The following is a 12,209-nucleotide window of genomic DNA, read 5'->3' on the forward strand; positions in this document are numbered from 1 at the left end:
ATTAAATTTATAAATTGGAACCTATTCACCTCCCTTAAACTAGCATCTTCCTTCATTGAAATATAACATATGAGCACTCTATGACCACTATCTCCTTTCACACCATGGTGGATTTTGCGGATTTCCCAACCATCAATCTCTTTCTTGCAAAGTACTTCTATGACAATGATACATCGCCATGGTAAAGTCTCAAGCCAATGAAACAATTATAACTCATAAGTTTTTCTCCACTTAATATCATGTCATTAGCACAAATGCGATAGAGATGATACACCATGTTCAAACTCATTTCAAGACAGATGAGGACCCAAAGGAAGAGACAAATAAAACCTTCACAAACCCACCACTTGAACCCCAAAACCGAAACCAAAAAGAATTCGCGCTCCCTCACTCTTTCGACAGCCAACAATGGCGAACCTGAGGACGGCGATGGACTCAGCCTTCTGGGACTTGAACGTTTCTTCGCCTCAGACCCTTGAGGGCTCGGCCAAGGCCACCCCTTTCCTCTCGACGGTGCTCGAGCCAGCCGAGCCCTTAGGATTCAGCAACTCTTTCTTCTGGGTGTTATACCTTCCTACAACCCCAATTCTTACAGGGACTTGGGTTCTTTCTCTCACCAGTCCCTCTGCTCAGACCAGCTACCTCTAACTGGTACACGACTACAACTTCTTTGCTTAGTTATTGCCTATTGGGTTTTCTCAAATTTATTTTATTTTTCGTTTAATGGATATTCTTTTTCGTTTTACGTGTTTCTGTTGATTGGTTTGTGGTTTGTATGGTTACTGAGAAAATGATGGGAAATGCGTGTGATTCATTTGTTGTTTGTTTGGTTGCCGGGAAAGTTTGGAGAGAAGAACAATTGAAATTGTTGTTATGGGGTTGAATTGGGTAAAGGAAAAAGGTTAGGAAAGATAATTTGTCTCCTGTTTCCTGAGAAATGAACCTTTTTTTTGTTCTCCAAATTCGTATTTTTGTAAACAATTTTTATGTTACTAATTGCTAAGGAGCCTCTGCTTCTAGGTTTGGTTTGTTCTTTGTTTGATATTTAGGAAGATGTTGGTATATTGTATAAACTTTGGGTTATTGGTGAATTACTTGATGTGAGAAAGAGAGATTGAGTGGAAAGCTTGACAGCCGAACAAAGCTTGTTTGCCTAGTTCTAGTGGTATGGCACATAAAGCATGAATTTTTTGTTGCCTTGTTATTTTACTGATTTGCAAGCGAGTTCTTATGTTTTTCGAGAGCATCAAAGCTTTATCAGGTTTATCAGAGCACTGGTTGGGATTATCCCTATGCTTAGACCAAAGTCATCTCACATTAGCATTCTTAGTTGTCCGACATACTAATTCCCTTGTTACATGATCTGCGTGAAAATAGGTGGCTTGGATTAATTGGGCAGTTCCGCCCGGAGAAACTCTTTTCTTGTATTAAAGCTGAAGTTACCAATGATGAGATGGGGGTCCCTACTTTGAAAGATGTCGTGAAGCATGTCTTGGACAAGTCACTTTTTTCGTTTGGATTATGCACACAGCTTCTTTTGTCTCCGTCCTCATCCATAAAGTTGAGCACAGAAGGACATGGTGAGAAAAAAGGACGCCGCAACAAATTGATGCTCTTTCATAAGGCACGCATTTACTTTCCTGTTTTGACCTTTAATCAAATGTTTAAACTGTCAGAATTCCTTTTGTCCCTTGTTTGCCGGCTAGTTTGAGGGATTTATGGGTGTCAATTTCTTCATTTTTTGTACAATTGCTATGGCTAGGTGGATAATTTGTTTACTGATTGGAGTTGTTAGGTTTAAAGTTCTTTTTTGGGTTTGTTCATGCCAGGTTGTAGTATCATCCAACTGCGATTTTTTCTTTCTTTCATATGACAAATTTCTCTTATAGGAATTGAAGTTAAAAATAAGTAATTATAGGGATGTATCACTTGAACTTTACCAGATTCCGTCAGCATGTATAATCTTAAAGTATTGTTTCCTAATTTCTTAATTGTTGAAAAGTAGGGCCTTGTTTGGTCTCTAGGTGAAAGATTTTTCATATTGAGGTGATTAGAAGGGGGATATGGAAAATAATCCCTTCTGATCCTTACCATTTTGGTGGATTGGAATGGAAAATAATCCATCTCCTACCTTCAGGTATGCCACAATTTTTTCATTTCTTTCATCAACATACCTTGAATATAGTGGGTTGTCCATTTCAAACCAATCTTAGAGACTAAATGAGGCCACAATTTTTTCATTTCTTTCATCAACATACCTTGAATATAGTGGGTTGTCCATTTCAAACCAATCTTAGAGACTAAATGAGGCCACAATTTTTTCATTTCTTTCCTGAACATACCTTGTATATAGGTTCGTATATATCAACATGCTTCAAAAATCTTAATTTACAAGTGTCTTCTGTTTACCACTTTTCTTTATAGGTTACATGACTTGATAACATTGCACATATGCACTGCAGGGAACATAGATAAAATTGGAAAGTTTCATGTCTATAAATTAAGAGCCATGTACTGACAAAGTTAATATCAGTACCTTTAACATTGCACATGTGCTGCCTAAGCTGTTTGAGTGAAAAAGTTCATGCCTGTACCTTTATTTCCTTTATTTATCTTCCTGTTTAAATTATGAGCCATGCATTAAATTTTCTCGACCTTTAAGATGTTTGCAGCTTCCTTACCATGATATTACACTTGAGGCTGCATGGCCTGAACTGTTTGTTGACCATAAGGGAATATACTGGGATGTGCCTGAGTCAATTTCCTTAGATATATCATCACTTGTCTCCAAATCTGGATTTCGGTACCACATTGGTGTACATAAAAACAGTGGTCATCCCCAGGCAGTCAATTCCATAGATGATGAGGCACCTACTTCTCTAATGCCTGGATTCGGCGCAAAGGCTGCCTTTTCTTATGAAAAAAGCCAAGATCTTTGGAGGCAAAATGAGACACGAAAAGACATCATGATACAGAAAGAAAAGGGTTTGTTTTGGCGGCCATCTTATGATGCGTGTCTTAAAGAACCTCATGCTGCAGTATATGGAGTTTTTGGTAATTTAACACGTTACTTATATTTTCTGTGATAACTTGTATTATCTCGTTGCAGTTTTTTGGAAGTTTCATACCAATACTCAGGTGTATATTATAATTTTCTAGTTTATACATTTGCATGTTTTTATACATGTATACATGTTTTGGTACCTCTTAGTTTCATTTATATTGTATGTGTGTAGTTTTCTACTTTAGTATATTAAAAGCCAGTAGACTTAAGGAGTATGTCACCTCCTTTCTTGGTGTTCCGTGGTGGTAGGTGTGACTGCAGTAAAAGAAAATAATAGTAATAAAAATAATTCTAGAGACAAATTCTAACAGAACAATTCTATATTTTTATTTTGTGTTTACGAGTCCAGATCTGTTGCCGACAGTATGCAGTATCTTTAGTTTTTACTTTAACTATTTCCTGATGTTTGCCCCAGGGAAGGCCAGGTACAAAATTCTTTAATTGTCAAAATTAATCATTGTTAGTGATATAGTTCCCTTTCGTTTGCAAAATTAATTTGTAATGCCATTCTCACTTCTTCTGGTCAATGGTGGCATTAAATTTTAGGTGGAGGCTGCACTGCCTGGTTTCAGGATGGGTACAACCCAGTGGCAGTTGATCTGAGGGGAGACGAGGGCAATTCTTGGAGCAGTAAGAAGAGAAGTCCATTCAGTGCTGATTTTTTCGGCTCTCTCTGCTATACTTTCCAGCACGGAAAATTTGGAGAGCTCTACGGTGATCTGACCTGGATTGATGCTCGCCTGGATATTTGTTCAGCGTCAGGTTTGGCTAAAAGGGTGATAATGGTTTGAAGAGTTCCTCAGCTAATAGTGCAAAAGATCCGATGTCCTCCCCTAGGATCAATCTAATCTTTCAGCAGCAGGTATTTCTATTTATTCCTTAACTTTTTAAATGTTTCACACCTTAAGTTGTAAGAGATATTTTAAATGCAGTTATGCACAATGTGTTACAAAACCTGCATCGTCCCCATCAAATCCTCAAAACAAATCTTCCTCAAAATATTCCATCTTCACCTCCAAAATACCCATAATGTTCAAAAACGTCAATCTGGGAAAGCTACGCGCTGTGCCTTCTTTTCTTCGCCGCGGTTAAACGACTTGGTAGAAAAATTTGAAATTTTGGGACAATCATCTTGAAAGACTCATGAACATCCTTCAATTGAAATCTCTAAAATTCATCCGCTTGATCACTTTTTACTCAAGAGGAAGTCGAATGCCTTGCATTGAAAATACATAACAATGTATCAAAATTCTACCAAAATAACCAATAAACTATAACTAAGAATAGGGTAAAATATATGGTATAATATGTACTCATCAAATACTCCCAAACTTAGCTTTTTGCCTGTCCTCTAGCAAAACAAAACTCAAAAACAAAAAATAAAAACTAACAAACTAAAAACTTTAACAAAAATTGACTATGACAATTTTCACTTTCAAGTTGCAATCCATAAAAAATGTTAAAATTAGAACATCTTTTAAAAAATTCCAACCAATACCACCACAGAATCTAAGCCATTTAGAATTAATTAGAAAAAAACTCATGAACTTCATTTGGTATAAAATGAATCAACATGGTTAAAAAGACTCGACTAAAACCCTTACCACTTGTCCATTTTAGTTAATACTTACTAACTTCAAACACCACCACAGAGTCTAGTCCATCCGAACTCCAAAGTTAAACGAGTTTGAACGAGAGTAGTACTAGGATGGGTGACCGCCTAGAAAGTCCTCGTGTTGCATCCCTCACAGCCGTCCCCACATGGTGGGAAAAGGCTTAAGAAAAAGAAGAAGAAGATGGTAATAAAAGTGGTTGTGCAATGTTAGTTCACTTAAACTTTCGATCCAACCCATGTAATGAGTTTTAGGTCAATGGCTCCCAAACCACAAGGGCTTTGGGGCACTAGGTGTAGAATGCCTCTAAGGACTTACTAACTCGAGCTGAAAAGGCTATGAAACCAACTAACCACCTCATCCCATGCCAAGACTCTACTATTTGACACGAGATCACTGCTGATTAGGCATGACTAACCTAGTTACTAAGCAAAATACAATAAATAAACTTTATTTTTTTTTAGAACAAAAATATAAAAAATTAACTTAGATGAAAAGCAAGTGCTTCAATCTCACCCCCACAAATCATGTTGGTGTGAATGTGCTAATTGTGAAAGGATAACTCATGAATTAGTGCCAAAACAACAATAAATAGAAAAGACTCTACTGTGGAATTAATTTCCACCATGTCCATTTGTTCAAATGTTTAAAATAATCTATGAATATTAACTTAAAAAGAATGAAAAATTTTAGCATACTTAAAAATTAAAAATCTAAAAATTTTACCTTTCCACTCCTAAACTTAAATCACACATTATCCTCAAGGTGCGGAAAAAATAAAGAAAGAAAACAAAAATATTAAAACCTTAAAAACTGAAAAATAGCTAACGAAGACAAAAGAAAATAAAAGAAAGAAACAATAAAAGAAAATATAAAATAACAAAGGAAACAGGAACAGAAATAAAAGAAAAGACAATGAAACCGACACACCTGCGATTCGAAGTGGTGACCTGCTGACAAGAAAGAAACAGAGGCGCTGGAAAATATTGGGAAAAGAAGCAAAATTTCAGTGCTCTGGAGGGTTGAACCCGTGACAGGAAACATGAACTAGAGGCCCGTTTCCTCGTCTCTCCTAACTGGCGCCGTACCCACAAGCCCAGAGCCGTGAAACCCTAGCTTCCATCATCAACCCAGAACGTCAAAACATGAATCCATCTCCATCTCTGTCAAAAACGGAACCCAGCCATGGCGATCTTTGATTCTAGCCCAGATTGTCACCATCGTACATTCCTCTGCGAAAACCGAGGTAAAGATCTCTCATTCTCTCTGCGATTATGGTCTCCACTTGGCGATATGTGAAATAAAAATGCATCCAACCATTTCTCCCTCTCATTTTCACAACCGAAGCTCAAATGAAAACGAAATTCTGACTCATGCATGTATGTTTTCTGTATGTGGACTTGGGGATCCGAGTAAGGCCCCGGGGAATAGGAAATGCAAGGAGCAATGGCTCACAAATGAAGGTGCTGTACACACAGCAAAGATGGCTGCAAGAACTCGGATCTACAAAATGAAAGGTAAATCAAATCCCTCCACTGCGTTAAAATTAAGCATGGTTTAATATCTCTGAAAGTCATACGGATTTGTGAAATGTTTCTCTCATGCATTTATAGACCTAAAATTTCGTCAATGCTCATGTAATTTTCTGTGACATGGCTTTTATGAATGCCCACCTCTGTGTTGCCTGGACCACCCCCAAACTATATGTAAAACAATATTTTAATGAAATATGAGAGTGAGCGAGCGAAAGATAAATGTTGATGAATGGGTGATGAATGCTCACATAAATGTTGAAGAATGGATGACTGATGAATGCGTATTTTTGTATCTTTATTGTTTCGTTTATAGAAGAGTAAGGTTTATATCCCCCTTCTTTTTTCATGTATTTTTTTTCTTTTTTCTTGTATTACGAGGAGTTAGGTTTATGTTCCCTTGACTAGGTGTAACTTACTTTTTGTTATTAATAAAATTCTCCTCATACCGTTTAGGTTTTCTAAAAAAATAAATTAACAAAAGCAATAAACTACTATGGAACGCTTCCCATTTTCAACCAGGGTAAGCCTCTCAACAGAGAGCGGGAAATCCAACATAGGTTTGAAATTTGATGAATACTTTCCACAACTTTGTTTTTTAATTTTTAATTTTAATTCTTTCAGAGTGTTCGTCCTGTAATGTTTGGCAAAGCTAGAACGTCATTGTTCAAGCATAATTCGATGCAAATAAGTTTGTTTGGCAAACATTGATCGACTAGCCATTTGCACTGCATTTTTTATCTAACAAATACGAGAACGCTTTCACATAACATCAATACTATTACATGCTATACCACATTATTGACAATAAGCTTCTATTCGCATATACCATTTGCTCGAAGTTTGTTTCTGATTCGACACATATGTGCCACAGCATCACAGATGTTCAATCTTTCTCTAGGCAACTCCGCTGAGCAAGCAACACCAATTTCTAAAACAGAGATTAAACTTTCTATGATTAGGATGTGATTCCTTGCCCTCCCCTCATGAGGATGATTGCTCTCTTGAACAAGAACGGGATCCAAAACCTCTTCCACTTGCTCAGGCAGAGCTGCCTTTACAAAGCTATAAAGGTTTGAAGTTCCCTGAAACATGTCATCGGTCGGTCTTTTTCCTGTAAATATTTCCAACAGGAGGATGCCAAAGCTGTACACATCACCTTGTGTCCACACTTCATGTCCCATGCCATATTCTGCATTCCACAATTCAGAACATTAGATTCTAATTTTCTAGTGAAGTGTTAAAAGCTCATTTCATGTTTGAAAATTTTAAAATAAATACTGCACAATTTTAAAATACTAGCTAGGGAAAAATAAACCACCAAGTGTATTTACCTGGAGGAGCATAACCAATAGTTCCCTTGATCCCTAAAGAGCTTGATTGATTTCCTGAAGAATTTTCAGCAGCTTTTGGTAGGAACCTCACCAACCCGAAGTCACCTACATGTGCAACCATGTCCTCATTGAGAAGAATATTGCTGGGTTTGAGGTCGCAATGAACTATTGGCGTCTCACAATGATGATGGAGATAATCCAATGCCATAGCAACATCAATAACAATATTCAACCTCTGAGAAATTGTTAAGCTCCTTGGCCTCTCATTTGTCTCACCAATGGTATGAATTGGATACAGCCATTCCTCCAAGCTCCCGTTAACCATGAACTCATAAATTAAGGCCTTGAAGTCGTGACCGCGATAATCAAAACCAGAACATGCTGAGAGTACCTTGACAAGATTACGGTGTCTAATATTTCTGAAAGCCTCGCACTCAGCAATAAAACTTTTGTAAGCTCCGCGACGAACGAGGTTGAGTACCTTGATGGCAACTGTAGTTTCACCTTGCTCAAATACTCCTTTATAAACGGACCCAAAACTGCCCATACCGACCAAGTTGGTTGAGGAGAATCCATTTGTTGCCTTTAGAAGACTTTGGTAAGACACCTGGGGAAATTTGTCCGAATCAGTTGCAGCTTGACCCTTTTTGTCCCTCCGTGAGCAATAAAGGTACAAAAAGGTTAGTGCAAAAATGACTCCAAGAATCCCACAAACGAGGGAGAGAACCAATTTCATGGTTAAGCTCAATCCTTTCTTTTTTGCATGCTGGAGTTTGCACTTTGGCAAATGAAACTCAGGTATGCCCCCACAAAGCTTGCTATTTCCTTCAACTGATGTCGCCGTTGCATTCTTGAACACTCCTTTGATCGGCAACATGCCCTCAAAATTGTTATAAGATAGATTCAGAGATTCCAAAAATACAAAACCTTCTAAGAATTCTGGAATGGTGCCTGACAAGTTGTTGTGAGAAAGATACAATTTTGAAAGACCTCTTAGTGAGCTCAAAGTTGATGGAATTGTCCCATTGAAGAAATTTCCATGCATGTCTAGGTACTCTAATTTTACACAACTAACAAGACTAGCCGGAATTTTACCGAATAACATGTTATCAGAGATATCTAAATACTCTAGATTTATTAAAGTTCCTATGTTCTCTGGCAGGGAGCCTGTAAAATGATTTTGAGGTAAACTCAATACATACAAGTTCAACAGACCAACGATTTCTTGCGATATCATACCGCTAAAATTGTTAGCATCAAGAGATAAAATCCTCAAATTCTGACACTTAATTAAACACGGCAGGATGTTGCCTTGAAGTTTGTTGCCGTCTAAGTATAACACATTTAATTGACTTAAATTTCTGAAAGAGGATGGAAGATTGCCAGAGAGCGAGTTCATAGCCAAACTTAATTTATATAACTTGTGCAGCTTTCCCAGACCAGGGGGAATGTGACCTGAAATTTGGTTCTCGTCCATCTCCAAATCCTCTAAGTTAGCCAGATTTACAATCTCATTCGGGATACTTCCTAATATTTTATTTTGAGCTATAGTGAAGATTTGAAGAGAAGAAAACAGGTTTCCTATGCACTGAGGTAACGTGCCCCAAAAATTGTTGGTAAACATTTGGAGAAATTTTAAATGGGTGGCGTTGGTCAAATCGCAGAGAAAGGTCAAGTCATCAATTCCCCCACTTCCGAGATGGTTGTCAGCAAGGTCTAACAACTCAAGCTTATGCAAATTCGTCAATGGAGGGACTTTTCCATGCAGGTGGTTACCTCCGATCCCCAATCTAAATAGATTTGAGGCATTTGATAATGAAACAGGAATAGATCCACTGAATTGGTTACTGGTAATAGAAAATGTTTGGAGACTCGGAAAGACCATACCTAAGTTTGAGGGTAGACTCCCTTGGATTTCGTTGTCTCCCATGGAAAGGAGTGTGAGAGAAGAGAGATTAAAGATTGAGGGAGGAAGCATACCCGAAAAGCTATTTTCACTAGAAGAAAGAAAGCTAAGATTGGTCATTCGTCCAAAAATATCCGGGACAGTGCCACTCAAATTATTAGTAGTTGCGGAGAACCCTTCAAGAGATGATAAATTGCTAAAAGAAGTAGGGACTCCTCCTGTAAAGTGGTTAGAGTGGATGATAAAAACCCTTAACTTTGACAAGAGGCCAAGCTCCTTTGGAATTTTTCCCATCAGCACATTGAAACCAACAGCGAGCCTGAGGAGCTGAGAGCAACGCGACAAGTTGGTAGGAATTTCTCCACTCAGTGAATTGTTGTTTAACAGTAGGTGTTGCAATCTGTGCAGGCGGCTGAATTCTGGAGGAATTTCATGGCCTAAGCTGTTGTTTTGGAGATCAATGACTCTCAAAAAACTCAAGTTCCCAACATGCGGCGATATAGATCCTGCAAGTTTCATGGACGTTAGGTTCAAGCTTGTGACCCTCTTATGACGACGACCACATGTAACGCCATGCCAAGAGCAAAAGTGGATGGTTTCATTCCATGAAGTCAGGACTTTAAAAGGGTCATGAGTTATGCTAGCCTTGATTTCAAGCAAAGCGAGTCTATCTGTCTCATTTCCCGGAAGGGCGAAACAAGGAAGGCAAGAGTGAAGAATGAAAGCATGCATAAAAAAGGATGACAAAAACACTGCAGAAATGGAGTTGTAAAACCCCATCCCCATGACGATGATATTTGTTTTGTGCGAAAGTAGAAATGGAGTTGTAAAAAAGTTGAGCTGTATTGATTGTTTCTCTAGCAGCTTTAGCAGCATCCAATTTATAATCATAATCAGAGTGCTCTGTACGTAGTGGATCAGCCACCCCAATCGCTATCGTACTCGATGAGGGATGTCCTGACAAAAAAAATATATCTTTTTCTCTTAATTTGATGAATAAATTCAATATAAATATAATTTTGTGAACTAATATTAGGAATGTTCACTTTTTGAAGTTATTGTATTCATTCTTTTAACTTAAAACAAACTCACGAGTTATAAGTTGAGTGAAATTATAACATCATATGATCGTGTTCGAATAAATAAAAAATTGCGCGTTCCTGTTCATATCGATAGTATGCCAATAAAACAATAGTTAGCTTTGGTATTGTATAATGACAATTCCTAATTTTGGTGTATTATCGTGTCATTTGTTTATGCCAACAAGTAATGTTCGTCCTCACTCCTCTAGTTCCAGATTGGGCGCATGGTTGCGTCTTGTGAATGGATTGAGGATATACACAAAAGAATAGGTAATGGGAACTTAGGTATGAGCAAGGCTGAGATCGAATAAGAAACTACTTTATGTGGAAGACATGACACCCCATTTGACTATCACTAGTTGTAAAATCATTGTAGCTAGTTATGGTGTGGAAAAGCTGAATAAGTCTTCGCCATGATCTTCACTCAAAGATTTATGCCTGAAGCATGGGTCATCCTGTGGTGGTTGAAAAAAGATCCAACTGAACCACCTGAAATCTAATTCTTTATGTTTCTTCGAGCAACTCGTATAGGGAAAGAAAGACACATGTGGCTATCAAAGTCTGAAATACTAGTAAATAATAACATAACCAACTTCCGTAAATAGCCAAACGAGGCATGCCCAAGTCGCCAATGCCTTAACTAAATCTTCTAAATCTTGTCACGATTCCCACTGCGTACTTGATTCACTCTGCTAGGAGCCACATCATCGACATAATACAACCCCCTTCTCTTAGACCATCTCCAACCCTGGGCTAAATGCTATTTTTTAGGTTTTATTCTCCCCCCAAATCCAACCCAATTCATGCTAAATGTGTGGGCTAAAAGTTAAAAGCTAAACAAAAGCCAGATTTAGCCCATGATTAGTGGGGTTGGCCCACCATATATATGTATTTTATTTAGTTTTATATTTATAAATTCATTGAATCCAACGGTTAAGATCTAATTTGATGAAATTCAACAGTAAAAAAAATATTTAACGGTTCAAATTTAAATCTAACGGCTAAATTAATTAAAAAAAATCTTTTATGTGTTTCATATTTTTTCATAGCGTTTAACGAGTTTCATGGTGTCTGTTTGTGATTTTTCAATATTTATCAGAATCTAAATATTTTTAGGTTAAAATGTTCATAAAATTAAATTATGATAGTCTACATAATTTTTTCTTTTAAAAAAGTTACTTTAAGAAAAAAAAAATTAGCCTAAATTCATTATTTAATAATCTGAGGCTAAAAATTTAGGCCAGAAGTAGTGGAGCAGAAAAACTGTTTCTGGACTAAAAATTTTAGGTTTTAGCCCAAAGGTTGGTACCTTTTAAAAAATGTACTAGAAACATTAGTACGATATAACCTAATCGATCGGTAATTTGACTGACTGATAAAAGATGATTTGATAATTCTGGAAGAAGCAAGGTATTGTGTAAGGATAAAGATGGGGTGAGTGCAATTGGACCAGGCTCTGTTACTGAGATTATAGTTCCATTGGCAGTGACGACACTCTCTTTTGGAGGATAAATCATGGATGAAAGAGAGACTCGTCATGCGTCATGTAGTCACGATCTCTAGAAGCAATTTAAACTCTTCCCGAATTTCCTGAATTATCCCGATCAATAGAGAGAGATACTTGATCAAAAAAAGACAATATTGTCTTTTCTCCCATGGTTGCAGTAGGCTTAGGTAG

The 12,209-nt window shown here is 37.4% G+C and overlaps 1 protein-coding gene and 1 pseudogene across 2 annotated transcripts; one reads left to right on the forward strand and one right to left on the reverse strand.

Annotated features, from left to right (window-relative positions):
* Positions 1–211: 211 nt before the first annotated feature.
* On the forward strand, positions 212–4,700 carry LOC148695527 (protein TRIGALACTOSYLDIACYLGLYCEROL 4, chloroplastic-like; annotated as a pseudogene). Its single transcript, XR_015964626.1, has 4 exons — positions 212–651; positions 1,378–1,624; positions 2,673–3,054; positions 3,611–4,700. The product of XR_015964626.1 is annotated as a protein TRIGALACTOSYLDIACYLGLYCEROL 4, chloroplastic-like (transcript).
* Positions 4,701–7,024: 2,324 nt separating this feature from the next.
* On the reverse strand, positions 7,025–10,288 carry LOC148695528 (uncharacterized). Its single transcript, XM_088697805.1, has 2 exons — positions 7,544–10,288; positions 7,025–7,401 (listed from the first exon to the last, which is right to left on the reverse strand). Exons 1-2 carry the CDS (start codon positions 10,233–10,235, stop codon positions 7,025–7,027), a joined length of 3,069 nt encoding a protein of 1,022 aa, XP_088553931.1. The 5' UTR covers positions 10,236–10,288.
* Positions 10,289–12,209: the final 1,921 nt, after the last annotated feature.

The sequence above is a fragment of the Pyrus communis genome, chromosome 7 (genome assembly GCF_041283825.1).
Source record: "Pyrus communis isolate YQ-2024b chromosome 7, ASM4128382v1, whole genome shotgun sequence".
NCBI lineage: Eukaryota > Viridiplantae > Streptophyta > Magnoliopsida > Rosales > Rosaceae > Pyrus > Pyrus communis.